Source organism: Malaclemys terrapin, chromosome 2, assembly GCF_027887155.1.
Source record: "Malaclemys terrapin pileata isolate rMalTer1 chromosome 2, rMalTer1.hap1, whole genome shotgun sequence".
NCBI classification, from domain to species: Eukaryota; Metazoa; Chordata; order Testudines; family Emydidae; genus Malaclemys; species Malaclemys terrapin.
The window spans coordinates 265934004-265961453 of record NC_071506.1 but is presented as its reverse complement, the minus strand read 5'-3'; the positions used below and the strand labels follow the sequence as shown (position 1 = coordinate 265961453).

The window sequence follows — 27450 nt, the reverse complement described above, 5'->3', positions numbered from 1 at the left end:
GGACCCACATTTTCTCCCATCCTCCTCCTCTGAACCACACCTCATAACACAAGATGAACTGAATGACCTTGCCAGGGATTTGGAACTACCCAAGAGTAAGGCAGAGCTGTTGGGCTCCAGACTACAGCAGTGGAATCTCCTGGCAGGTGATGTTAGGGTTTCCATGTTCCGGGGTGACCGTCAAAAGGATCTTGTCCCATTCTTCTTCATGGAAGGTGATCTTGTAGCCTGCAACAACATCGATGGTGTGATGGCAGCCCTCAACATCGTTCACTATCCAGGTGAGTGGAGACTGTTCATTGATTCATCGAAGACGAGTCTTAAAGCTGTTTTACTGCATAATGGCAATGTTTTGCCATCAGTTCCAGTTGGTCATGCAGTCCATATGAAGGAAACCTAGGACAACATGAAACAACTTTTGAGGTGCATAAACTATGACCAACATCAATGGCAGCTTTGTGGCGATTTGAAGGTTGTTGCTCTCTTGCTTGGTCTGCAGACTGGATACACAAAGTACTGCTGTTTTCTCTGCGAATGGGATAGTCGTGCAAGAGATTCCCACTACATCAAGAAAGACTGGCCAATCCGACAGTCATTGGAGCCTGGAAGGAAAAGCGTTCAGCATCCACCACCCTTACGCATCAAGCTGGGTCTTACGAAGAACTTTGTCAAGGCCATTGACGAAACACAAGCAGCTTTCAAGTATCTCCGTGGAAAATTTCCAAGGTTAAGTGAAGCTAGGATAAAGGAAGGTGTCTTTGTTGGTCCTCAAATTCGTGAACTTCTTCGAGATGATGCATTTGACCATGCACTGCGTGGCAAGGAAAAAGACAGCATGGAAAGCCTTCCAGTTAGTGGCAATAAATTTTCTCGGAAACAACAAGGCAGACAACTACAGGTTGTTGGTAGAAAACCTCCTCAAGGCATACAAAAGCCTTGGTTGCAACATGTCACTAAAGATACATTTTTTGCACTCTCATCTAGATTTTTTTCCACCGAACTGCGGAGCAGTGAGCGACGAGCACGGCGAGTGATTTCACCAGGACATTGCAACAATGGAGAAACGCTATCAGGGCAAATGGAGCCCATGAATGCTTGCAGACTATTGCTGGACAGTGACCAGAGATGCTCCATTTAATGAATACAAGAGACAAGCCAGGAAGCGCTGAGTAGACACTGAATAGGACTAAACTATGTACATAATAGTTTTTTGCCTTTTGTTTCATAATAAAATTTATTTATGTAACCCTTTTGGTGATTTTTAAAGTGTTACATAAACAGGACAGGTGAAATATCATCATGTAAAGCAACCATAAACACATGAAAAGACCTAGGTTTACAATTTATGATTAAAACTCTACTATCTACACAATACACATAGACATAAAATGTAAAAACTTAAATATCTTAGAAACAGTAGCCAATCAGTTATTTTAGTTGTCATATTTGAATTCAGCACATCAAAATACATAATAAATAGCACATTTTATCTCTGAAGCAGACAACTTCTCAAAAATTGTAGACCAGTGTTATCTTACATTTATATGTAGAGCTAAGTCCTGGCCACCCTATAGCCCTTGATTCCCAACCCAGGGTGGAAGTGTCTGTAATCAGAGTTAAAGTAACTTGCAAGGAGCAAATGGTACTCCCACAAACACAGTGGATGGGTCTGTCTACCATTCCAAAGTGACTAAGGACACATACAGGAATCTAAACCAGCATGTCCAGAGGATAACAGACTGGGGAGTACACAGAGCTCAGCCATCCCTGCAGCTTCCTCAGATGCAGCCTAGCATGCTAAACCATGAAAGTACATGAGGCCATATGCCCCAGAAGATTGAGGCAATTCCGTATTGTTGTGGTAGGATAGGCCTTCAGGTCCAAAGAAATATTTAGCATCATCTGAAACCTGGACTATGGGAGGAATGTCTCAGCTTCTGTACAATCAAGACAACTCCTATAAACTCTAATCTTCATACAGGTGATAAGATTGCTTATGAATGAGGAAAAAGCAATCTTAGAGAGCCATAGGTGGATTGGATCATGGCCACACTGGACACCACCTGGCTCCTGGATCAGCCTCTCACTAACCAATCATCCAGCTTTGAAAACACAAACTCCTGACTTTCTCAGAAATGCTGCCACCATGCACTTTGTGAACACAACATGTGGGGCTACAGACCGGCCAAATGGTAGGACTTCAAACTGGTAGTGAGATTGGTTGACCATGAATCTGAGGAATTTCCTGTGGCTTTGGTGTCTCGACACAAGGAAATAAGCATCCTTTAAGTCGAGGGCAGCATACCAGTCACCAGGGAAGATAAAGGAAGCAAGAATGCCACGTGAAACTTTATTTTCTTTAGTTATTTGTTGAGCTGTCGCTGGTGTAGCGTGGGTCTGAGACCTCCTTTTGCTCTTAGGATTTGGAAATAGCCAGATTAAACCCTTCCCTCTGTATAATTAAGGAATTTCCTCTTTGGCTCCCAACAGAAGAAGAGATTGTACCTCCCAAAGGAGAACTTTCTTGTGAGAGAAGTCCCTGAAAAGGGATGGGAAAGGAAGTGGGTTGCAATAAATTGAAAGATATAGGGTATATCCCAATTCCACCATGCTTAAGACCCACTCGTCTGAAGTGATGCAGGTCCAAGCAATTGGGTAGTAGGATAGCCTGTGGGAAAACATCATGGTAGGAGAAGTTGGCAAACTAGCAAGCTGTCCTCAGCAAGCATGTGGCTGTCATTCCGGCTGCCCTGTCTTCTGTGTCCAATGCCACCTGAAGGGCTGTTTTGGATATGACTTGGCCCACAGTGACAATGGCCTGGAATTGTGTCTCTTTTTCCTCTGGGAGCTCAGATGTGACCTGGGCAAATTTCCCATAGTTGTCAGTCGTATTTGGCCAGTAGTGCTGAATAATTGGCCACTCGAAACCAAAGGGTGCCAGAGGAATATACTTTGCATCCGAACAAGTCAAGTCTTTTGTGTTCTTTGTCATGGGGCGAAACCTTGAATTATGGCTGTTTCTTATGGTGATTTACTGCCTCGACAACTAGGGAGTCGGGAGGCCGGAGCGCAAATAGAAAGCCTTGGATGGTACATAATATTTTCTAGCCCCTCTTTTGCAGTGGGTGGAATAGAAGCGTCTGCCAGACTGTCTCCATAGGATCCAAGATGGCCTCGTTGATGGAAAGGGCAATCTTGGAGGTAGATGCGGGTTGCAATATTTGTACCAGCTTGTGCTGGTTTGTCTTTACCACCTTGAGCGGGATGTCTTAGCTTTGCACAACTCCCTTGAATAGCTCTTGAAACTGTTTAAAGTCATCCGCCGAGGTTGGCGGTGGGGGCATAATCACCTCATCTGGGAAGGAAGACGAATTGTGTACAGGAGATGTGTCATGGTCTGTGCCCGTCTCTGTGTCCTCTCCCCCTTCCTGTGTCTCCCAGGGTTGTGGTGTGGGAGATGCTGGGTTAGAGCGCAGTTCACATCTATGCACTGTGGACGGTCTAGAATGCTGACCCCTATATGAGCTCCAAGGTTCCCAATGCACCCATTTCAGTGAGAAAGCCACAGGAGGGTACATCCATGGGGGTCTGCACCATGGTTGGTTCATATCTGGTATCTTGGACCATGTGGCTCCCCGTTGGTCGGTGGGCCTTAGGTAAGGAGTGACATGGTTATAGGGGGTATTGTCCCTGCAAATCCTCCTCCTCATCACTGGAGAACTGTGCCATGTCTTGTGGGCTGTGATCTCCTCTGGAGTTTGTGGGGGAGCCCTCAGCTCTGAGTACTGGTGAACGTGGTGCTGATGAGATTTTTAAGTCTCTCTGATGCAGCAGAGACTGTTGGTGTCGATTTCTGAGTAGTCGGTGCCGGGGGTACTTTCCCTTTCGTTGATGGAGCCGATGCCGACCGGTGTTGTTGTTTGGCCAGTGCCATCAGTGCCAATTTTGTGGTGTCTACTGGTGTCGACTGAATTGTCAGTGCTGGGAGTGGAGGCATAGTGCCTGAGACACACTGTGCCAAGTCCCATACCGGTGAGCTGGGTGCCATAGAGGAGGCACGTTTTTGTCAGTGCCTTGACTCCATTTCTTTCACTCTGACCTCGGTGCCAGAGATGCCTGGAGTAAGAGGTGCCAAGAGAAAGATGGCATTGGGGTAGCGACCTTGCAGGACTGCCTCTGTTTTTGCGGACCTCTCTGAGGAGATGTTTGAGCCCTCTTTTTTGGTTTTTCAGAGGGTAGGTCTCCTTTCCCATCTTGAGGTTTGCCTGGAGCGGCTGTTTGCTTGTCTGCCTCAGGCTGGAGGGACTTCTCCATCAAGATCATTTTAAGCCAGAAATCCCTGTCCCGTCAGGCTCTGGCTCTCAGGTTGCTGCAGTGGGGGCATTTCTGGGGAATATGCTCCTCACCCAGGCAGCGTAAGCATAAAGAGTGTCCGTCTGAATTGGGCACGGCATAGCAGCAGAAGCCGCATCGGAGAACCAGGCATTTTAACTAGTAACTGTTCCCTTAAGGGGGAGTTGTCTAACGAATTAACAAGATTTCCCCCCCACCCCCCGCCAACACTAACTCTAAGTATCTCTCTAACAACTTATCTAAATATGTATCTAAAAGCTCTCTCAACGGTTTTAGGGAGAAGTGCTAACACTGCCCCTTTGCTCCGTCTTCAGCCAAGAACAGTTGAGAAGAAACTGGAGGGCTCAGGTCATGTGCATGCTACACACAGCACCAATGGCACCGCGAGATGCCTACTACGTATGTGCAACCCACGCAGACACTGCTACCATAAATCTCCAATAGACGGCGCCGGGAGGCACTGCCACCTAAAAGTGAAGCATCCACAGGGACACTACTCAAAGAAGAACTAATGTTGCCCGAAGCAAGGTCCTGGACACCATTTTCCGCTCGTCCACCAAAGCCAGAAAATTTGTCTTGCCTCCTCTGGCAACTTGTTCACAAAGTTGAAAACGTTGTCCTAGAGGGAAAAAAAGCATAACATCCCAGCAAAGCTTGCTGATTAGCGATCCGGAGCTGTAGTCCAGCTGCTGAATAAAGTTCCTTCCGAAAAAGATCAACAAGCTTCTTCACATCCTTTGCTTTTGAGGTAGATGCTTGCTGACCCTGCACTCTCCCTCATTGTTAACTGAGCCCACCAAAGACCCTGAGAGCAGGGGGGTGTAAAAACATTAAAATCCCTGAAAAGGAACATAATATCTCCACTCAATTCTTTTCAGTATAGGCAGTAGGGAAGAAGTTTGCCACAGAACTTCAGTAGGCTCCATTTTAGACTGATTTGTTGGAAGCACCACTTAAGAGGGTCCCACAGATCCCAAAGTAATAACTTATCTGTGAGACCTCTTGAGACACTTACACATGAATATCTATGGAAGAAGCCACATTCTGTAGAAGGTCCTGGTGGACTCTATAATCATCCGGTGGAGGTGAGGAGTCCCCCAACACAACTAGATCATCTGGCAATGAAAAGCAGAAAGCCAAGGCTGCCTGAGATGCAATCTCCTCCAATTCTTGCAAGGGGGGGGGATTCATCTGAGCAGATTACTCTTGTTGGCACTGAGCCCAGTACTGGGAACGGCTTCTTGCAGTAGGATCGTGACACCTACTGGAGAACATAGAGAGGAGAGGATGCAAAGATGATCTGGAGGCAGGAGAAAACCTGCAAAGGTTCCAATACGGCCACTGATATGGTCCCAGACCACAATTTCTTCATGACCAAAGGTCTCTACCAGCTGGTCAATGTGGAGCTTCCACTGGATACCAGGGTGGAAACTCCTCAGAGAAGAGTGATGGCTAATGTGACAAAGCTGTGACACAAGAGCCCACTTCTGACACCGACAATGAACCAGAATCATCTGACCAAGGAGATGTGGTTCTTTTCAGTGCCAGAAGTCTGGGAAAACATCATTGGTGAAATCATTGTCATTTACCTCTCCATGGCACTGTACAAGGAGGTACTACAGTATGTGGAGGTGCCCATGGTACTGGGCGCTGAACTTCAATAGCTGGCAAATCCTAACAAGTGACTATCAGTACTGGGCATGAAGATTATTCAATCACCAGCAAAGCCAGTACTGAGAAGCTCGCAGATCACATGCGTCGGGTGTTTCTGGCCCTAGGATAGACTCCTGCTGCTGTTGAGCCAACGAAGACTGCACCATTGAACTAGATGGTGCAGCCACAAAGGTCGGTCTCAACAGGACCAATACCGCGGTAAGAGGCAATGAATCACTCTGAGTGCACTCTATTTGCTTTTCCTGCATTCTTCCTGGATTTTGGTGCCAGAGACCTCAATCTCCTGCTTCTTCAGTACCAGAGAAGGAGATCAGTGTTGAGACTCTGCCAAGACAGGACGAATTCTCCTAACTGAAGCAGATGTGCTTGCTACACACTCCAAATCGGGAGGCTCTGAGGGAGGGCAAAAGGCTGCCTCTATCAGAAGGTGTTTTAGTCTGACCTCCCTGTCTATTTTTAGTTCTGGGCTTAAAGGCTCTGCAGATTTAGCACCTGTCTCTGAGTTGCTCCTAGGTACCTCAGTCACCTGAAGTGTGGGCCACTAACTGGCATAGGCTTCATGCAAGCATCTCAGGACTTGAAGCCAAGGGATGCCCTGGCACCAGTACCCAAAAGGCAGGAACTGCAGAGTAAAAAAAACATATCCTACTACTCAAACTACAACTATTAATGAGAACCAACTATATACAACGCTAAGAATAAGGGAAAATTTGCAATAGCAAGGAAGAACACTCCAATAGCGGTCAGGGGCAGTAAGAAGGAACTGAGGGAGGTCAGGGGCAGCTCTGCCCTTTATACCATCACGCAGCATGAGGAGGCAGAGGGCGCATGTGCTGCCTCGATGGGTACTGCTGAGGAAAAATCTCCAACAGTGCACACATATTGAAGTAGAATGGACATGTGCTATCACTTGAAGAAGAATGAGATTTTAAATCCTTGACCAAATTCTTGTGCTCTGGAACATTCTTATTAAATAGGGATAAAAATCCTTTTCACAGTATTCTCCCACTAGCATACTGTTTACCACTTAGCTTTTTTATATAATTTTTTCCATACAAACATGAATGAATATATTCCTTTACAAAAAGTATCCCATTTAATAGATGGTGAAACAGAGATTGAGAGGAAAGATGGTTCAGTGGTTAGCACATTAGCCTCAGACTTTGGAGACCCAGGTTCAAATCCCTTCTCTTCTACAGACTGCCTCTAGGAAAGTGGGCAAGTCTGTCACTCTTCCTCATGGGGGTATTGTGAGGATAAATACATTAAAGATGGTGAGGCACTCAGGTACTGTAGTAATGGGGGCCACATACCTAAGATGTGTATTCCTGAACAGTTGTTGTGCTTGACAGTATGTTGCTGCTACATTTAAACAAGGAAATGCAGTTTAAAAAAAATAAAAGCTATAAAATAATTAAAATAGGGTATGACATAATAAAGTACCCATCATTCAAGCAGCTACAGCACTGGACTGAGATGTATAAGATCTGGGTTTTGCAATACTTCCTTATCTCACAAGGTCATTATGAGGATAAATGAATGTGAGGTGCACAGATATTTTGGTGACGAGTGCCACAGAAAATCCAAGAAAGCATAAAATTTCCATGAACCCAATTCTCCCTCTCAGCTATACAGGGCACACAACTCCATAGCTAGATAAAGGTTATAGAATCGTAGAAATATAGGTCTAGAAGGGACCTCGAAAGGCCAACTAGTCCATCCATGCTAAGGCAGGACCAAGCATACCTAGACCATCCACAACAGGTGCATATCTAACTTGTTCTTATAGTCTCTAGTGATAAGGATTCCTCAACCTCCCTTGCAAACCTGTTGCAGAGCTTAACTACCTTTTATAGTTAGAAAGCTTTTCCTAATATCTAACCTAGATCTCCCTTGCCACAGATCAATATTATAATTTACAGTTATAGATTCATAGATTCTAGGACTGGAAGGGACCTCAAGAGGTCATCGAGTCCAGTCCCCTGCCCTCATGGCAGGATCAAGTACTGTTTAGACCATCCCTGATAGACATTTATCTAACCTACTCTTAAATATCTCCAGAGATGGAGATTCCACAACCTCCCTAGGCAGTTTATTCCAGTGTTTAACCACCCTGACAGTTAGGAACTTTCTCCAATTTGTCCATATCTTTCCTAAACTGAGGCACCCAGACTTGTATACAGTACTCCAGCTGAGGCCTCCCCAGTGATGAGTAAAGAGGGATAATTACTCCTGTGGTAATAAATTACACTCCTGTTAATAAACCCTCAGAATATTAGTCTTTTTCACAACTGTATCACATTGTTGACTCATTCAATTTGTGTTCCACTATAACCCCCTCCCCCCCCCCCCAATCATTTGCAGCAGGATTACTGCCTACCCAGTTATTTCCCATTTTGTAGTTATGCATTTGATTTCTCCTTCTCAAGTGTATGGTTGATGTACACACTGTTTGGAAATTGACGTAGGTGCCAAACTTGAAATACTGCTATGGCACTGACTAGTGGGATGCAATTACTGTACCTAAACCATACAAATCATATCAATAACGCATTTAAAAACAATTGTAAAAAAATGGATACTACTGTCAATTCCATTTGAAGTAATTATAAAGAAACGTCTAACCTGGATGATTAGCTGAGAAACTTCAATGTGCTGCTCTAGAACATTCTCCTCCTGTTCATGCATTAAAGGTAGAACATGACTTTCTATCCAAGCACCTGTCTCCTTCAGATGTGAAAGGTAAACTTTTCCTTCAGAAGAAAACTGTGCAAGAAAAAACAAACAATAATAAAAGCAGAGCTTGATAATTGTTTCCCCCCGCCTCCCCCCCACGAATACCTCCTTAAAAAACAATACCTTGTGCTGAAGATGAATGCTTAATCTGCAGTAGAGGGTGAAGGCTCTTATGACAGTTGCTTGATTGAAGCTATGAGATCCTGCACCTGTTGCTTTCATAATCGAGCCAAGAATCTCCTGCAATATTATAATTTACAGTTATAGATTCATAGATTCTAGGACTGGAAGGGACCTCGAGAGGTCATCGAGTCCAGTCCCCTGCCCTCATGGCAGGACCAAATACTGTTTAGACCATCCCTGATAGACATTTATCTAACCTACTCTTAAATATCTCCAGAGATGGAGATTCCACAACCTCCCTAGGCAGTTTATTCCAGTGTTTAACCACCCTGACAGTTAGGAACTTTTTCCTAATGTCCAACCTAGACCTTCCTTGCTGCAGTTTAAGCCCATTGCTTCTTGTTCTATCCTTAGAGGCTAAGGTGAACAAGTTTTCTCCCTCCTCCTTATAACACCCTTTTAGATACCTGAAAACTGCTGTCTTCTCTTTTCCAAACTAAACAAACCCAATTCTTTCAGCCTTCCTTCATAGGTCATGTTCTCAAGACCTTCAATCATTCTCGTTGCTCTTCTCTGGCCCCTCTCCAATTTCTCCACATCTTTCTTGAAATGCGGTGCCCAGAACTGGACACAATACTCCAGTTGAGGCCTAACCAGCGCAGAGTAGAGCAGAAGAATGACTTCTCGTGTTTTGCTCACAGCACACCTGTTAATGCATCCCAGAATCACGTTTGCTTTTTTTGCAACAGCATCACACTGTTGACTCATATTTAGCTTGTGGTCAACTATAACCCCTAGATCCCTTTCTGCCATACTCCTTCCTAGACAGTCTCTTCCCATTTATATTTAAAAACAAAATATATTTTCAGGAAGTTCTGCTCTGCATTTTGCTTTTGCTTAAAGACTGAAATTCAAATTCAAATATATTTTTTGAGTGCCCAACTTTACGCTTCAAAGGGGCTTGATTTTAAAAAAAAAATGCTCTGCACCTATCTTCTAGAAGTCAGGCTCCTTTCAGATGTCTCAAATTGGACAAGTTTGAGGCACCTACAAAAAAACAAGATTTTCAAAAATGTCTGGGACTAAGTCTTGTAGTCCTATAATTTATTTCTATTCATGATCTAAACTGCTAGTTATTCACAAAGTTCAGAGGTATGCAAGTTTTAAATTACAATAGTTACATTTGATACAGATAAATTGGTACAGCTAACCCAGCCCACAAATAGTCCACACAATCATTACATTTTGATGGCTAGTGTTTCTCTCTTTTTGTAAGGTTGGAAGGAAGGCTAATTACTTAAAATAACTATATTTTGAGTTTCTGGTAGTATTATCTTCTATTGCTACCCTTAGCTATACATCTTCAAGGGTACTACTGTCTTGTGCTTTGACACAACGTCTGGAATGAGATTGTTAGTCACAGTTGTTAAAGCATCAAAGTATGCAGAAGACAGTTTGGTCAAGTTCAAACAGTACACTTTCAGATAGGAAGAGACTATTAAACACTATGGATAGTTTTTTTTAATCACTCTTTTCATTAAAATATTTCATCAGTTCATAAGATCATCATGCGTATAATGGCAGAAGATCCAAAGGAGGGAAGAGTGGTGGATCTTACTGAGATTTTTGAAGAAAAATGTAAAATCTAAATTTCAGTAGTGGTACTGAGACACATTAAATAGTACTTTACATTCAATATTCTACAAATATTACCTTTGCAGCTCCAAGTACTTTTAAAAGCTGGTTCAATTTCTTTTTGGGGACAGATAGCAGGCAATCCCGATTCATGGAATGAGTCAATAAATATTCTAGATAATCGAGTGCTAATTCTGGTTTTGACTGGTATGTTACTTGGATACGTACTCGCCGCTCAGATGCTGTATTGCTCTAAGTGTGGAGGAGAGAAGCCCATTAAACAATGAGATATAAAAGATACTACAATAAACTTTATAGTAATTACTTATCCTCCAGATTAAAGGACTAATAGAATCAGATTATATAATGCAACATAGCAGTAGAATTCAGTGTTTTCTTTGCAAACCTTTCTTGGTGTCATCTCATCAGACATCCAATCACAGATTAACTCCATAATGTGTCCCACTTGTCCCCAGCAACACAAGCAGTCTATCAGGGTGGAGTATTTATTTTCATCAGCTCCCTTCTCAAGATTCCTCAATTTAGAGATCACACCACAGCTGAAAACAATTTCAGATATAGCAGCTGTTTTTATTCATTAGCGCAGCATATGACATAAAATGAACTGATACGATACCTGAAATATTAACAAAACAATTTATAGGCCCATTGGCCCCTACAGATTTTACTAAGTTATCAAGTTTCCTGAATGGATAAATTTGCCTGAATTGATGTTATTCATTGAGGGTATTTTAATGTATACCAAATAAAAAAATAAAATTAAAGTTGAACAACAGAGACAACCACCCCCCGCTCAATTTTGATATTAAAGAAATAGTACCTGAATGTAGGAATAGCAGAAGCTGGCATGAAAGATGCCAGAATAACTAATGGAATCATGCAACGATCATCCTAGGATTTAAAAACAAAAAAACCCAAAATTATAAAAAAAAAAAGACTGAACCCATCTAACTAATAGACAACAAGAATCTAAGCACCTTTTTTCGAGGAGTGGATTCTGTCACAGCAGAATTTTCATATCCACTAGAGAACCACCAGAAACAGCATTGAAGAGAAATGCATAAAACTGTACTGAGAGTAGATTGTCAAATTCATATACTTGGGACTGCATGTGTTCTTGGTGGCCATATACATATACATATTCTGCTAGTAAAAGCAAACATTTACTTTAAGTTAATATGAAGATGCATGGCCATGACTCCATCCAATTCCTTTCCATTTAAATAATGTATTAGAAATGGAATCCAAAGAAATGGGTATACACAGGGTGAGGAATGTAGCTTTATAGTGGCAATTTATTCATACTAGATAACATTTGTTCTCTAACCATTTTTACCAGAGATCCCTAATGTTGGAAGATTAACTATCAGTCATCCCTCAAAGAAATGGGTCTGAGAACTAGTTAAAAGACTGCGGGATTATTTTTGAAAATTGGGCATGGGACCTGGATTCAAAGCCAATGGTAATGTTGCCTAAATGTAGGGATTAAACATCAAGTAGCAGCCTGCAATATCCTTGTTTAGATAGGTTTGTGCAACACTTAGCACAACAGTGCCCTCATTGGAGTCCCTAGGTGTCACTGAAATATACATAAAAAGTAAGTGACTTAGGGTATCGCAATATCGGTGGATAGCAATCGATTTATCTGGGATCGATATATCGCATCTCATTAAGACGCGATATATCGATCCCCGAAAGCGCTCACCGTCGACTCCGGAACTCGACCTGGATTGTCAAGACTAAACTGACTGACATGTTGAACCTGTGTGAGGGGAAGAATGCTTTGGCTGCTACTGCCTCAAGGTAAGCTCCTATGAACTCCAGATGCTGTATTAGAATTAATGTGGACTTTGAAGTTTAATTGTAGTCCCAGTCAGAGGAATAGGTCCGTGGCCTTTTGTGTGGTCAAACCCTTGTTGAAGGAGCATGCTTTGAGCAGACAAACATGCAAGTATGGGAAAATCAGAATTCCTTGTTTGCGAAGATGTTCCGCTACCACAGAAAGGACCTTTGAGAACATTCTGGGCACGGATGACAGGATGAATGGGAGTACCTTGTATTGAAAGTGATCCTGATTCAGAGTGAATCATAGAAACCTTCTGTGGGATGGGTGGATTGCAATATGGAAGCAAACATCCTGTAGGTCGAGGGCCGAGAACCAGTCCGCTTGGTCCAGAGATGGAATTATTGCTGGGAGAATTACTTTTCTGAACATTTACAAATCGGTTGAGTGATCTTAGTTTTAGAATAGTCCTCCAATCGCTGTTGTTTTTCGGTACCACAAAGTACTTGGAGAAGTCCCCTCCCTCTGTGTTGTGTGGGAACTAATTCTAAAGTACCCAGGTTTGGGAGAGAGTCTGTTTCCTGTCATAAAAGGTGTATGAGAAGGGTCCCTGAAGAGAGATAGGAGGGCAAGTGATAAGGAAGGTAAAATGGATAGAATATCCTGTAGAAATTATCTCCAACTCATTTGTCCATAGTTATGTATTCCCAGTCTTGATGAAAAGGACCAAGGTGGTCACCAAAGTGAGAGAAATGTACGGATTGTTGCAGCAGATAAGGATGGAGGTAGTAAATCGAGCCCTTGGACGACCCCTCAAAACTGATGTTTAGATGTAGAGGGCTGTGAGGCAGCTGGTCTCCTTTTCTGCAAATGCTGTCTCTTGCACTGGGGTTCATAATGCCTTGGGGGAAAGTGGGGCGTGGACTGAGTAGGCTGGGATCTCTGAGCTGTCAGAGATTTACTTGAATCTTTTTTGTGCAGGCGTGTAAATTCCCAGCGAGCATAAAGGTGGTTCTAGAATTTTTTCACATGTGGAAGGATTCATCAGTTCTCAGTGAACAACTTTGGTCCCTCAAATGGAAGGTTCTCAATTGTAGACTGGACTTCCTTTGGAAAGCTGGATACCTGAAGCCAGGAAGCCCTCCTCATGACCACTGCCATGGAGTTAGAATGAGTAGCTGTGTCAGCGGTGTCTACAGAGGATTGTCCTTGCAAAGAGTTGGCCCTCAGCAATGATCACCTGAAAATGCTCTCTAGTCTGTTGAAAGATAGTCAATCAAGGCATTCAGTTTGGAATAGGGCTGTCAATCACAGTTAACTCACATGATTAACAAAAAATTAATCAGGATTAATTGCAGTTTTAATTGCACTGTTAAACAATACCAATTGAAATTTATTGCATATTTTTCAAATATATGGATTTCAATTACAATTTCAATTACAACACAGAATACAAAGTGTACAGTTCTCACTTTATATATTTATTACTAATATTTGCACTGTAAAAATGATCAAATAAATAGTATTTTTCAATTCATCTCATGCAAGTACTGTAGTGCAATCTCTTTACAAATAAATTTGTTATTTAACTGCACTCAAAAACAAAGCAATGTAAAACTTTAGAGCCTACAAGTCCATTCAGTCCTATTTCTTGTTCAGTCAATCGCTGAGAGAAATAAAGTTTGTTTACATTTATGTGAGATAATGCTGCCTGCTTCTTATTTACAATGACATCTGAAAGTGAGAACATGCATTCTAATGGCACTTTTGTAGCCCACATTGCTACAGGTATTTACGTGCCAGATATGCTAAACATTTATATGCTCCTTCATGCTTCAGCCACCATTCCAAAGGAAATACTTCCATGCTGATGACACTCATTAAAAAAATTAACGCATTAATTAAATTTGTGATTGAATTCCTCGGGGTAGAATTGTACGTCTCCTGCTCTGTTTTACCCACATTTTGCTATATATTTAATTTTATGGCAGTCTCGGATGATGACCCAGCGCATGTTCGTTTAAAGAACAATTTCACTGCAGATTTGACAAAAACGCAAAGAAGGTACCAATGTGAGAGTTCTAAAGATAGCTACTGCATTCGACCCAAGGTTTAAGAGCCTGAATTCTTAGAGTCTTTAGGCTTGCTGGCAATGACGGTACCTGAGGAACCTGCAGCTTTGTGAGTACTGAGTGAGAGATCAGTGGGTGCCAAGCTGGTCGACCTGATCGGGAATCATCTCTTTGTGGTAGATTCTCTACCCAAGCGACTTGAAGCACCCGCTTTCTGGAAGCTTTTTGAGAGGAATCCAGGAATTTTTTCTTGGAAGTTGCAGGGGAGTGTTGTGCCAAGGAAGTTGATGGAGACAGCCTCATCAAGGACCGTAGGACAGAGGGGATCCCGGGGCTGGGGTCGGAAGCTGGTTGGAGCAAACTCTCCGTCATAAGTAGACTCTATTTTAGTTCAGTTTTCTGGCCTTGACCTTAATTTCAGGGAGAAATTATACTTTTGAGGGACATGTGACTCCGGTTATGTCTGTCACTGATCGGGATAGCCTCTTGGCAGGAAAGGTAACATTTAAACCCGGGGAGCTGGGCATACCCTTTCCAGGTTCCACTTCCCCAGATGGAAGAAACAAGAAAAAACAATTATGGATGGGGAACAGTTCACTATTCTAATAAGAATTTTTTTTTTTTTTTAACTCAAAAAAGAAAAAAGGGAGTACACGAACTAACAGAAACTCCATGAACTAACACTATCTTGAACGAGAGAAAAAAAATACAAGTGAAGTAATCTCAATTCAGATGCTGCCGAGGCTCCTTCTTGGGCCAAGGTGTCTGAGAAGGAACTGAGAGGGAAGTTCACCTGCGCAATGCTATATAGCACTGGTGCATGGTACAGGATGAGAAGAGCGCATGAGCAGGCCAAATGCGCTCTAAAATCTCTGATGTGAGGTATAGAGGGCAAAAATGTTCCAAGAGCGCCCTTAGGGACACTACTCAAAGAAGAAAGGATGATTCTTCCACTAAGGAAGCTTTCAGATGGCTTTCACAGTCCTTGAGAGCTCTCAGAGCAAAATCCACACAAATAAGAGAAACCTTCGTTGGATGATCCTTCCAAAGGCATCACAGGCAGCACATGTACTATTAGTAACAAATAGAGCTTGGCATCTATTATGAGGAATACCGCAGGACTAGGTGAATAGATGAACTGGACCAACACTATGAAGATTAATGGAATTAACTGAGTCAAACATGTCAAAGCCTAACAATGAGCAAGTGCATCAAGAGAATGCTCACCACAAGGCAGAATTAAGACAGCAAAAACAAGTGCAAGGAAGGGAAGAAGACACTGATGTTTCTAAGTTGTCTGCTCAAGTAGTGAAAGAGGAACTGGGGTAGTGATTATTCAGAATGGCGGGGGGAAACTCCTCATATGACTTAACACTGAATATTTTGTTCTGCAGGGGAGCCTCAAGAGCCATTGCTTTTCACTACTTCTTACCATGGTGCCAAGAGACCAAGAGCACATGCACTCCCAGCAATAGAGATCTAGGACAGGGGTCGGCAACCTACGGCACGCGAGCCGATTCTGAGTGGCACACAGCTCCCCTGATGCAGTCCCGGCCCCCAGCCCCACTCAGCCCCCCGCCCCTGCTCTTCCTTGAGGGGGCAGGAGGCAGAAGCTTGGTTCTGCAGCAGCCAAGCTTCCCTCCTCCCCCACTTCTTCCCCCAGCGTGGCGCTTTCCTGCCCCACCTCCTCTCCATCCCTGGCCAATCAGCTGATGGCCCTAGTGAGGGGGAGGGGGAAGAGTGGCAGCATGCACACAGCTCCGTAGAGGAGGCAGAGAAGAGGTAGGGACGGAGCCTGGGAGAAGGGGGTGGAACAGGGCATATCCCTTCCAGCCCCCTGCCCTGAGCCGCTCACCCTCTGCCCTGCACCCCAACACAAACCTAAGCTTCTGCCCTGCACCCCCCACAGCCCCAAGCCCTCTGACCTGACCCTTGAACCCCCCCCTACACACACACACACACACACACATCTCAGCCCTCTGCCCTGAACCCCCTCCCCCAGCCCTCTGCCCTGACCCCTGAAACACCCCCCTCCCCCCAGGTCTGGGGTCCCGGCCGCAGGCCCTGATCAGCCCGTTGCTGGCCTAGGTGAACAGAACCCCAGGCTGGCAGCAAGCTGAGCAGGCTGGTGGCGTAATATCAGCATTTTAATTTTAAATGACGCTTCTTAAACATTTTGAAAACCTTGTTTACTTTACATACAATAGTTTAGTTATATAATATAGACTTATAGAAAGAGACCTTCTAAAAATGTTAAAATGTATTACCGGCACGCGAAATCTTAAATTAGAGTGAATAAATGAAGACTCGGCACACCACTTCTGAAAGGTGCCGACCCCTGATCTAGGATGATAATCAAAGGAGAACAAATAGTTATATATTTGTTTCTGTTTCAATACTTAAAATTATAAGGGCTCATCTGCCAGACTCTGAAATTATAGAGCACTCTCTCTTGTTTAGGAAATTTCAAGGACCTCACTCCAGCCACTTTTTAGTTCATGGCATCATCCAGACACCATATGAAAACACGACTGTGGAAAGACAGACAAGGGACATGCACATATATGCCATGCAAGCACTAGAATTGAAAATAATTAAAAAAAATACAGGTTTCTAGGAAGTCATTCATCTGTATTTTAAATTTGCCACAATTTTTAACCTATGATATTAAAGTTTACCTTAAAAACTTTAAAATATTCTGGTAGTACAGAGGCAAACTTTCTGATTGTGTAACCTTTGGCTTCTTCATTGTGATCAAGTGCTTTGTGAATACTTCTCCAGAGAATGACAGTAATCTCCAGTAAACTTGCCATGGAAGCCACATCGTTTATTGACAACACATTATTTAGCATCTGAAATGCAAACATTTGGGGATTAAAATAGCTAACACTGTATAATATGAATGCAGGTTAAAATTATGTGTCAAAAATCTTTTTCTGAACTCTTCATTTAACAAAGGAGCTATGTTTATTGTAGGGGGAGGTGAATGCCACAATTCAGACTTAATCTGTGCATAAATACAGTCATTTTGATAGATCCATATTTGAATAAATACAATTGCAAAATCATTTCTACTACTGTATACTTAGAATAACCATCAGCATGAGACAAGCACCCATTTTAAGTATTCCTGGAATTCCTCCCAGTTTACTCCTGCTACTCAACCTACTTGCCACTCTCTCACATCACAGTAGTGGCCTGATAGCAACTTTTCCCTGTCTTCCTATCCCTAGAGATCCCCATTTGTTCCCCTTATGGTCTCTCTCTTTCATGTTCACTTACACTTATATTCTCCTTTTCACTTTCTTCATCATCATCTTGATTTTCTTTTATTGCTCTCTGGATGCAGGCATTCAAGCAGCGCCGAATAGTGAGCATGAATTTAGCTAAATTTTAGAAGTAGATAATTTAGACAACCATTCCACTTAAGTACCCTTTATCAGCAACAGATATTACAGGTAATTATAAGCATTATTTGGGGAAGTGGGAGATAAGAAGACAGCTAGTATATAAAATACCAATTCCATTAAAAGTAAATTTAATATATTTAAATATGAAACACTTGTAGTTTAAGTACATAACATAACATAACATAAGAAGAGCCGTACCGGGCAGACCAAAGGTCCATCTAGCCCAGTATCCTGTCTACCGACAGTGGCCAATGCCAGGTGCCCCAGAGGGAGTGGACCAACAGGCAACAATCAAGTGATCTCTCTCCTGCCATCCATCTCCATCCTCTGACAAACAGAGGCTAGGGACACCATTCCTTACCCATGCTGGCTAATAGCCATTAATGGACTTAACCACCATGAATTTATCCAGTTCTCTTTTAAATGCTGTTATAGTCCTAGCCTTCACAACCTCCTCAGGTAAGGAGTTCCACAAGTTGACTGTGCGCTGCGTGAAGAAGAACTTCCTTGTATTTGTTTTAAACCTGCTATCTATTAATTTCATTTGATGACCCCTAGTTCTTGTATTATGGGAATAAGTAAATAACTTTTCTTTACCCACTTTCTCCACATCACTCATGATTTTATATACCTCTATCATATCCCCCCTTAGTCTCCTCTTTTCCAAGCTGAAGAGCCCTAGCCTCTTTAATCTCTCCTCACATGGGACCCATTCCAAACCCCTAATCATTTTAGTTGCCCTTTTCTGAACCTTTTCTAGTGCCAGTATATCCTTTTTGAGATGAGGAGACCACATCTGTACGCAGTATTCGAGATGTGGGCGTACCATCGATATATATAAGGGCAATAATATATTCTCAGTCTTATTCTCTATCCCCTTTTTAATGATCCCTAACATCCTGTTTGCTTTTTTGACCGCCTCTGCACACTGCGCGGACAGCTTCAGAGAACTATCCACGATGACGCCAAGATCTTTTTCCTGACTTGTTGTAGCTAAATTAGCCCCCATCACATTGTATGTATAGTTGGGGTTATTTTTTCCAATGTGCATTACTTGACAAATGAAATTTAATGTGGATAAATTTCAAGTAATTATCACCCTTTCTGATCCAATAATTGAAAAAAAACAAACAAACAAACAAACAAAAAAATACAAAGTCCCTTCGTGTGGTATTTTTCTCCAGAGAAAAGATCACAGGAAGCTAATGAATTTATTTGGAATGGTTATTACTTCAATGGACTAGTCTCAAAACATGATGGCTCTCTGTCACATGGGGGCTCCTTGGCAAAGGGTCCCCTGTTATTTGCAAACTCTCACTTCAGAGCTAAGACACTCACTACACCAAACTCTGTCTTACAGGAGATTTATCCATAATGAGTAACATATAAGGTATCTACAGAAAACTCCTGGTCAAGACTCAATCATTATGAGATGTATGGATGGATGGATAATATTAAAAGAATAATGTATTTATATTGAAAGTATGCTTTATGGACTTGACGTAAAAATTGAGCCTGGTCCACACTAGAAGATTAGGTTGTTGAGTTACGGTGGTTAGGGTGTGAAAAATCCACACCAGAGTGGCATTATTAAACCAACCTAACCCCTCACTGTAGACTGCACTAGGTCAATGGAAAAATTCTTCTATTGACCTAGCTACTTTCTCTTGGGGAAATGGATTACCTAGGATGATGAGTAGCATTTTAAATGTAGATGTACCCTAAGTCATCCAGGTAGTGTGACTTGGTGAAGATCCATTCAAGCAAGAGGGAGGTAATGAAAGGCTCTATTATCTACCCTTGCAAATAAGAACAATGGAAAGCCATCAAAGACAGCAGCAAACAATATAAACCACTTGGTGGTGTCAAGGAACATTATAGCAGGCGGAAGATCACCCTGGTTGTGAATAAAGACAAAAGACTGTTTCAATATCACCAAGTGTAAGGAAAGGTTCTGTATCCATTGAAGAAATCCTTTAAGGAGCAGGGGACTTTCATGAATGTTTGGATCCTGATTCTTGTGAAACCAGCCAGCTCTCCACAGGGCTGAACTTTCTGGGGGTAGGAAGCCTACTTTATTATATAGGAAAGGTAACTACTGACAAGAGTTCACATTTTATGATTTTGTTTTGTGTTGTTCCCATCACTTTCTCTCACTTCTCGTTAACTCTTTATTCTTTCTTAAACAAATCTACTTTTGTTTTATTGTAAGTGCTTACAATACTATAGTGCTGTGTGGTTTACAGGAACAATGGTTTAAGATAAAATTGGTAATCTGGGGTACACTGCACCTTTGGAGGCTGATGATCTGGAATTTCTGTGAATAACCAATGTCAGGGGCTTGATATCAAAAAGGATTAATTCCAAGGGACTCAGGGTGCACCTATTGTTAACCCACAATGTGAAGTTAGGCTGGCATAGTCCGGAGAAGAGTGGTCAAGTGGCTGAAAGTCTGGTTGGTGTCAGGGAGAGGACATCCAGCTACCACAAGAAAGGCTCCATCTCCCTGGAGGAGGGAGTAAAAGTGACTGGGTCTTATGTGCCCTGAGAACCATCACTCCCCCTTAGACATAAATCCACTATATTTATAGAACACATAATTAGGCTACTATCTTTAAAATCTCTCAGTGTCCACACAATCACCCTCATCTCTAGAATGCATGTGTAGGGATTGTTCTTTGGGTGACCAGATGTCTTGAGCATGGAATCACTCTGTGCAGATTCTCTCTCTCTTTCGGACATTAACAAGTTCTGGAAATAAAACCACTCTCCTGGTTTGCTTGCTGGCATGGATTCAATAGCATTCTTTGCTAGAAAGAAAAACTTCCTGCAATGTATCTCCCTGATACTGCTGGTCAAAGAACATTTTCAATTAGGGAAATCTGGAAGAATTTTTCAGAAGAGACTTTTGTAGAGAGTCAGCCACTTGACAATACTGAAGGCCCCCAAGTATTGGAGACAAATTAAGTGTTAAACAAGTAATATAAAATTGACATTTCCAGGACTCTTGTAGTGTCCAATACTTTACCTATGTTGGTGGGAGCAGTATACTCATAAGCATACCGATAGAATTTTCTGGCTGCTGCTGGATTCATCTGGATTAGCGTAACACAGCGTTCACACCATACCTCCTCAGGTTGATTAACAGGCAAGAAAGAGTTGAATAGGAGATTTACCAAGCGGCGTGACACAGGACGTGAATCAACTTCAAGGCGAGAGAGAAGATGCTCCATGGGACAAATTTTCCAGAACTTTTTTTTTTTTTTTTAAGTGTGAAGGGGAGGCAGTTAAAGGGGCAACAGAAGAAGGGAAAGAGAAACAAGATATTACAATTTTTTTTTTGTTAAGAGTACTTTATGCACCAAAACATTGACTCTGAACAAAACTAAAATGTATTGTTTAAAGTAAAATACTAAAATCCATAGCGCTATATTGCACCTGAATAATGCTATAGTACTGGTACTATATAGCATATCAAGTGTATTAGTCAAATTTCAACTCAGGCAATTACAAGCCGGTGTACCTGAAATTCTTTACGCAGTTCAGTTTGATAAGGAAGAATTTCTTACCTGCAGTAATAATACTTTGAAAATATCACTGCAAAAACTATTATTCAGGATTCTCACTCATGTCTCACACTCCCAACTTCAGAGAGGATAGAATTCCCTACCTATGAAAATTTTAGGTTCTGAGGCAGCTGTAAGGGTAACTGTGCACAAGCTCCCTTCCAGATATACCCACCAAAGGTTAGCCCATGCCATCAGCTGCCACCACCTCAGTCCTGTTCAATTACTGCATTACAGACATGGAATGCAGAAAGTAAATTCTTAGTTATGGAATAGTAATGCTACTACTCTACGTCTGTCATTTTTGTGGCAAGGTCTTGAATTAATTAGGTCTATGCTTTTAGATATGGGATTTCAAAAAAGTTTTGCAACTGTTATTAGGCACTGAAAAATATTCTTCCTTCTGGCTCAGATTACAGCAGTATTCCCCTTGTGGTTACAAAATACGGTGTTACTGCATGCAGCTCAATAGATCAGCCTCTTCTAATAATCACTTTACTAACAACAGCTTATTCAAACCATATTTTCCAACATCCAAGACTTAAGTACACATGTCCTATTTAAAAATGGTTATTAACCTTTTGTAACTGTTGTTCCTAGACGTGTATTGCACATGTCCATTCCAGGCGTGCGTGCACCCTTTGCACAGTTGTTAGAAGTTTTTTCTTCAGTGGTATCCATCAGGGCAGCTTAAGCACTTTCTTCTGCCATGCACCAGTGCCAGTATGAAGGGCCCACCCACCCCTGAGCTCCCTCAGTTCCTTCTTGCTGGACCACCCCGAAGCAAAGGGCTAGGAGGGTGGGTCGTGGAATGGACATGTACAACACATCTCTAAGAACAACAGTTATGAAAGGTTTCAGAGGGATAGCCGTGTTAGTCTGTTTCAGCAAAAACAACGAGGAGTCTTGTGGCACCTTAAAGGCTAACAAATTTATTAGAGCATAAGCTTTCGTGAAAGGCTAGAAACAATTTTTTCTTTGAGTGATTGCACATGTATATTCCACTCGGTGACTCACAAGGCATAATGTACAATGAGTTCATGTACACATGCATAGACTGGAGTACAATTTGTCCAAATTTAGCATAATTTCTGGAGTACATAGTACTGGCATAATAGGATGCAAAGGTATGAACTGAAAACTAGACTGCCACTCTACAAATGTCCTGGATTCCGACTTGAGCAAGAAACACTGTAGAGACTGCCTGTCATATCATGGAACGTGCGGTCAGTCTGCCCCGCAGGGAAATGCCTGCCAGATCATAACAAACACGAAGGCAGAAAGTTATCCAAAACATAATTCTTTGTCAAGAGACAGGATGATCCTTCATTCTGTCTGCTAAGGCCACCAATAGCTGGATTGACAAACAAAACGCTTTAGTCCTCCCTACATAGGATGCCAACACTCTGACATTTAAGGTGTGCAAACGTTGCTCCTCTATTGGCACGCAGTTTGGGGTAAAATGTAGGAAAGTAAATTGACTGGTTAATATGAAAATTAAATACCACTTTTGAAAGAAATCTTGGATGAGGGCACGAGTTCACCTTATCCTTAAAAGAGTATTGTATAAGGTGGTTCCGATGTCAGAGCACACAATTTGGCTACCTTCCTGTCTGAAGCAATAGCTACCAGGAAAGCCACCTTTACAGATAGGTACAGTAAGGAACATGTTGGTAGAGGCTCAAATGGTGGCCCCATGAGCTTTGACAAATCTAAAGTTCAAGTTCTGGTGGGGATAGGTTCCCTTATTTGAGGGTACAACTTTTCCAGTCCCTTCACAAATCTGATTGTTATATCATTAGAAAATATAGAACGGTTATCCACATAGGGATGGAAAACTGATATTGCTGCCAAAATCATTTGGTAGAAGATTTCTTTGATAGAAGAACCATTAACTACTGCTGTTTTAGATGCAATACATAGTCCAGAATATGCTGGACAGAGGACTGCATTGGCAAGACTCCAAACTCACAAGACCAGACAGAAAAAGGCCTCCATTTTGACATGTAAGCAGCTCTGGAAAAGGGCTTTCTAACTGTTTCTAACAGGACATGGTGAACTTGCTTCAAGCTAGACTCCCCCTAGGACTTGGCCTTGGAGCCTCCAGGCTGTTAAATGAAGGGCCACAGGTTTGGGTGGAGCAGCTGACCATTATCTTTGGAGATCAAGTCCAGGTGCAACAGGAGCGAAATTGGAGTTGCAACTGACAGATCCAATACAATGGCAAACCAGTGCATCAAAGCTACTCTGGGGCTATTAACATAACTTGGACCTGGTCCTGTTTGTTCTTTAGCAGGACTCTGTGTAGGAATGGGATTGGGGGAAAAGCATAGTAGAGCTTGTTTGTCCAGGGTAGCAGGAAACCATCTGCAAAGGAACCAGGGCTGTGCCCTTGTAGGGAGCAATACTGTTGGCATTTCCTGTTGGCCTTGTTTGCAAATAGGTCTATCTGAAAAATTGGGAAACTGTCTGGTTGCATTTTGGCAGAGAAACCACTCATGACCATTTGTAAATAATCTGGTTAGGTGGTCCACCAGCTCATTCTGCATCCCTGGAAGGTAAGGAGCTTCGTGACTGATTGAATCGACAATGAAAAAGTTCCATAGGTGAATTGCCTCCTGACAAAGAAGGGACAGGCGGGTTCCCCCTGCCTGTTGAGGTAAAACATTGCCACAGCAGTGTCTGAGAGACCAAATAAGCTTTTGGCCTTGACATGTGGTAGGAAGGCCTGACAGGCGAGGCAGACAGCCCTTAGCTCTCTGACACTAATGTGAAGAGAGAGATTCGTTGAGGGCCACAAACTTTGAGTTCGGAGGGCATCCAGATAAGCTCCCCACACCAGGACAGATACATCCATCACCAGTGTCAGTAAAGGCTCGGGGCAGACAAAGGGAACGCCCACACAAACACTGAGTGGGTTTGTCCACCTATCTAGCAAAGTCAGTACCTGTGAAGGCATAGTAAGCAGAGTGTTCAGATAGTGCTAACTTGGTGAATAAACGGAGGCCAGACAACTTTGATGAGTCATGATTTGCAGCCTGGCATGTTGGACTACATATGTGTATAAAGTCATATAGGAGTCTCAGACAGTTTTGAGCTGATGTGATTGGGTGAATGTTAAGGTCTGCCACAAGAGAATGAATTGTTTGAAATCTTGTGTCTGGAAGGAAAGCTCTGGCCTGAACAGAGTCCAGCAGTCTGCCTATAAAAACCCTATTCTCTGCACTGGACAAAGGAAAGACTGATCAACTTAGACAAACAGACCTAAAGCTCTGAAGGATGATAGGATGAGTTGAATGCAGGAGAGAACCTGAGCCCTGGACCAGCCCTTAACTAGCCAGTCATCCAGGTAAGGTAGACCTGTACTCCTAGTCTCCTCAGAAACACCACTACCAGACATATTTTGTGAAAACCCAAGATGCTGCTGACAGGCCAAAAGGCAGCACAATGAACTGATAATTAAAGTGATTCACTATGAACCTGAAAAACTTTGTGACCTTGATAAAATGCCACATGAAAGTAGTCCTCTCAAATTGAGGGCAGCATTCCCATTTCCAAGATACAGGTATAGAATAATAGAAGGCTGGAAGGCAAAGTGACTGTGTGAAACTCTCTTTTTGAGGTATTTGTTGGTGCAGGTCTAAAGTTGGTCTGAGACCTCCCTTTGGTTTCAGGATTAGGAAATAACAGGAATAGAACCCTTTTCCTCAGTGACACTTACGAACCTCTTCTATGGCTCCTACCTGAAGGAGAGACTGAACCTCCTGTTGTAGGAGCTCCTCCTGAGTGGCCCCTGAAGAGAGAGTGTTTGGTAGAAATAAATTGGAGGGTATATCCCACTTCCACAGTGCTTAATACCCATCAGTCTGAGCTAATCCAGGACCAAGCACTGGGGAAGTGGGAAAGGCAGTTTGCAAGTGTGGGGAAAATGGAAACTGGCATGGCGAGCTTGAGTATCCCATCAAAATGCCTATTTAGCACCCCCAGGTGTCTAGATGGACTAGACCGTGATGCAGAGGCAGAAGGAGAAAAAGGTCTATATCTACAACCCCTACTCATTTTTTCTCTGCAGATCCTGGCAAGAAGCAAGGGCAAAGTAATAGTGGGTCTGCTGTGGATGTAAGTGCTAACTGGATGGGACTGGAGTATACACCCACAAAAACTTTAGAGTTGCCATAAAGTCCAAATGGTGTCGGAATCCAGTGTCAAGTCAGAGAAGGACACTGAGCAGTCAACGTTGCAGGCTTCCCCTTTGATGGTACTGATGCAATGGAGGTTGACATGGTACTGAGCACTGCACCAGTACAGAGAGCACAGTCTCCTGCACTGTCAGAGAAACTGGCACTGAAAGGCTCAGCAGATCTCTTGCTACCACAAATAACTCCAGTGTGGTCACTACCGAGATGGTCTCAGAATGGCACGGTGCCACAGTTGTAGAAGGCGCTCCCTCAGGCTTCAGACGTGACTGCAACTGCCTTGATGCTGCAATCAATGATGCCAGCTTCTGTGGTGCCACAGAAGAGCAGTGCTTATGTTTTGGCTTCGCTCTATTCTTACCCCCATGCCCGGCAACCTTCCCCTCGCAGTGGTCTGCTTAAGACGTCTTATGTCTCTTTCTAGGCAGATAGTGCACTGGGACTCAGGCAGCATAGAAGGTGCACTCCTAACAAAACCTGAAGCACTCAGTGCAGAGTCTGACTGACCGGGCTCTGACAGAGGACTTAAGGCGGCCTCAATGAGCAAAAACTTTAGTTGGCCTTCTCTGTCTTTCCTTGTCCAACACTTAAAGTCTCTGCAGTTCTGACAATGATCCTGAATATGAACTTCTCCTAAACATTTCAAGCAGCTTGAGTGTGGATAGCTCATGGGCATTGGCCTAGTGCAAGAGATGCAGGATGAAGAGATGAAGCCCAGCGATCAAGGCATCCCACAGTACCAAGTAACAGACTTGGTACTCGCCAGTTGAACCAAAAAAGAAAAAGCTTGCACTAAGTACTAAACCAATAAATATAGAAAACTATGTACAATTAATTTACAATGAACACACAGAGCACTGGCTAAGACAAGACAAGCGATTCCAATGACTCACAAGCTGAAGGAACTGATGAAGCTTGGGGGCAGCTGGGCCTTTTATACCACCATGTGGCAGCAAAGGATGCTCAAGCCACCCGATGGGTACCACTGAGTGAAAATTTTCTGACGACTATGAGCACGAATATTAAGAGTAGAATGGACATGTGCAATTTCTCGAAGAAATGTAACTAATGACAAAACATATAAGAGTATAAATATTAAACAGTCTGTTTTAAAATAACACCACCACATCCATCTATTTTAACCAAACAAAGGCATGTAAATAGATTTTGGAAAAAAATTAAATTTAGTGCACATGCAGCGTGAGAAAGCTTAGCTCACATTGGTCTGATGTGAAAAGCAGGATTACACATTCCCTTTTGGAAAAACATTTTACACAACATTTCAAGCTCAGGAAGCCACCATGTCAATGGACAGACAGCTTAATTAACTCAACCTACTGGAAATAAAACTAATAGCAATCTACTGCTATAGTTCATCTCTGCTTAAAATTTTAGAATACTTTAAACAATACAACTCTACATGCAAACTTAATCACTATACCAATTTTTTTTTGATAAATACTCAGACCACACAGGGAACATTTCCAGAAACCTAAATCATAATATTCCAATAAGAATTTAGTATTACATGGCGGTTTCTTTCCCTCGCAAATCTTTTTATACTAAACAAAATAAAGCCTAATCTAACCTACAATAAAAGTAGGTGTCTGCACTATGTACAGAGAACAATAGGAATGGAGGACAGGGTTGTTGTTGCCCCTCTCCCACTTACAAGAGACTCTTCTTATGGATATTTGCATGGTACTTTCATATAATGCTTCCATGAACCTCGTATGTTTTACATAATATTAGGGGAGCCTAGAAAAACTAGTAACAAGACCAGAAAGTAAAATGAGATTTAACTTGTGAAGGTGCAAATTAAAACATCTGGAAAACAGTCACAAAACACAGTATTCAGTGGCCGTGAAAACAACCGCATAT

General features: G+C 42.5%; 1 protein-coding gene across 1 annotated transcript in view; it reads right to left on the bottom strand.

Annotated features, from left to right (window-relative positions):
* NCAPG2 (non-SMC condensin II complex subunit G2) overlaps window positions 1-27450 on the bottom strand; it is a 127778-nt gene that overhangs the window by 35979 nt on the left and 64349 nt on the right. Inside the window, exons 14-21 of the mRNA XM_054017023.1 lie at window positions 20836-21058; window positions 17680-17783; window positions 17076-17249; window positions 11363-11433; window positions 10928-11081; window positions 10600-10773; window positions 8887-9003; window positions 8653-8793 (exon numbers count right to left, since the gene is read on the bottom strand). Of these exons, the coding sequence (XP_053872998.1) occupies window positions 8653-8793; window positions 8887-9003; window positions 10600-10773; window positions 10928-11081; window positions 11363-11433; window positions 17076-17249; window positions 17680-17783; window positions 20836-21058 (1158 nt within the window). The remainder of the gene's footprint in view (window positions 1-8652; window positions 8794-8886; window positions 9004-10599; window positions 10774-10927; window positions 11082-11362; window positions 11434-17075; window positions 17250-17679; window positions 17784-20835; window positions 21059-27450) is intronic.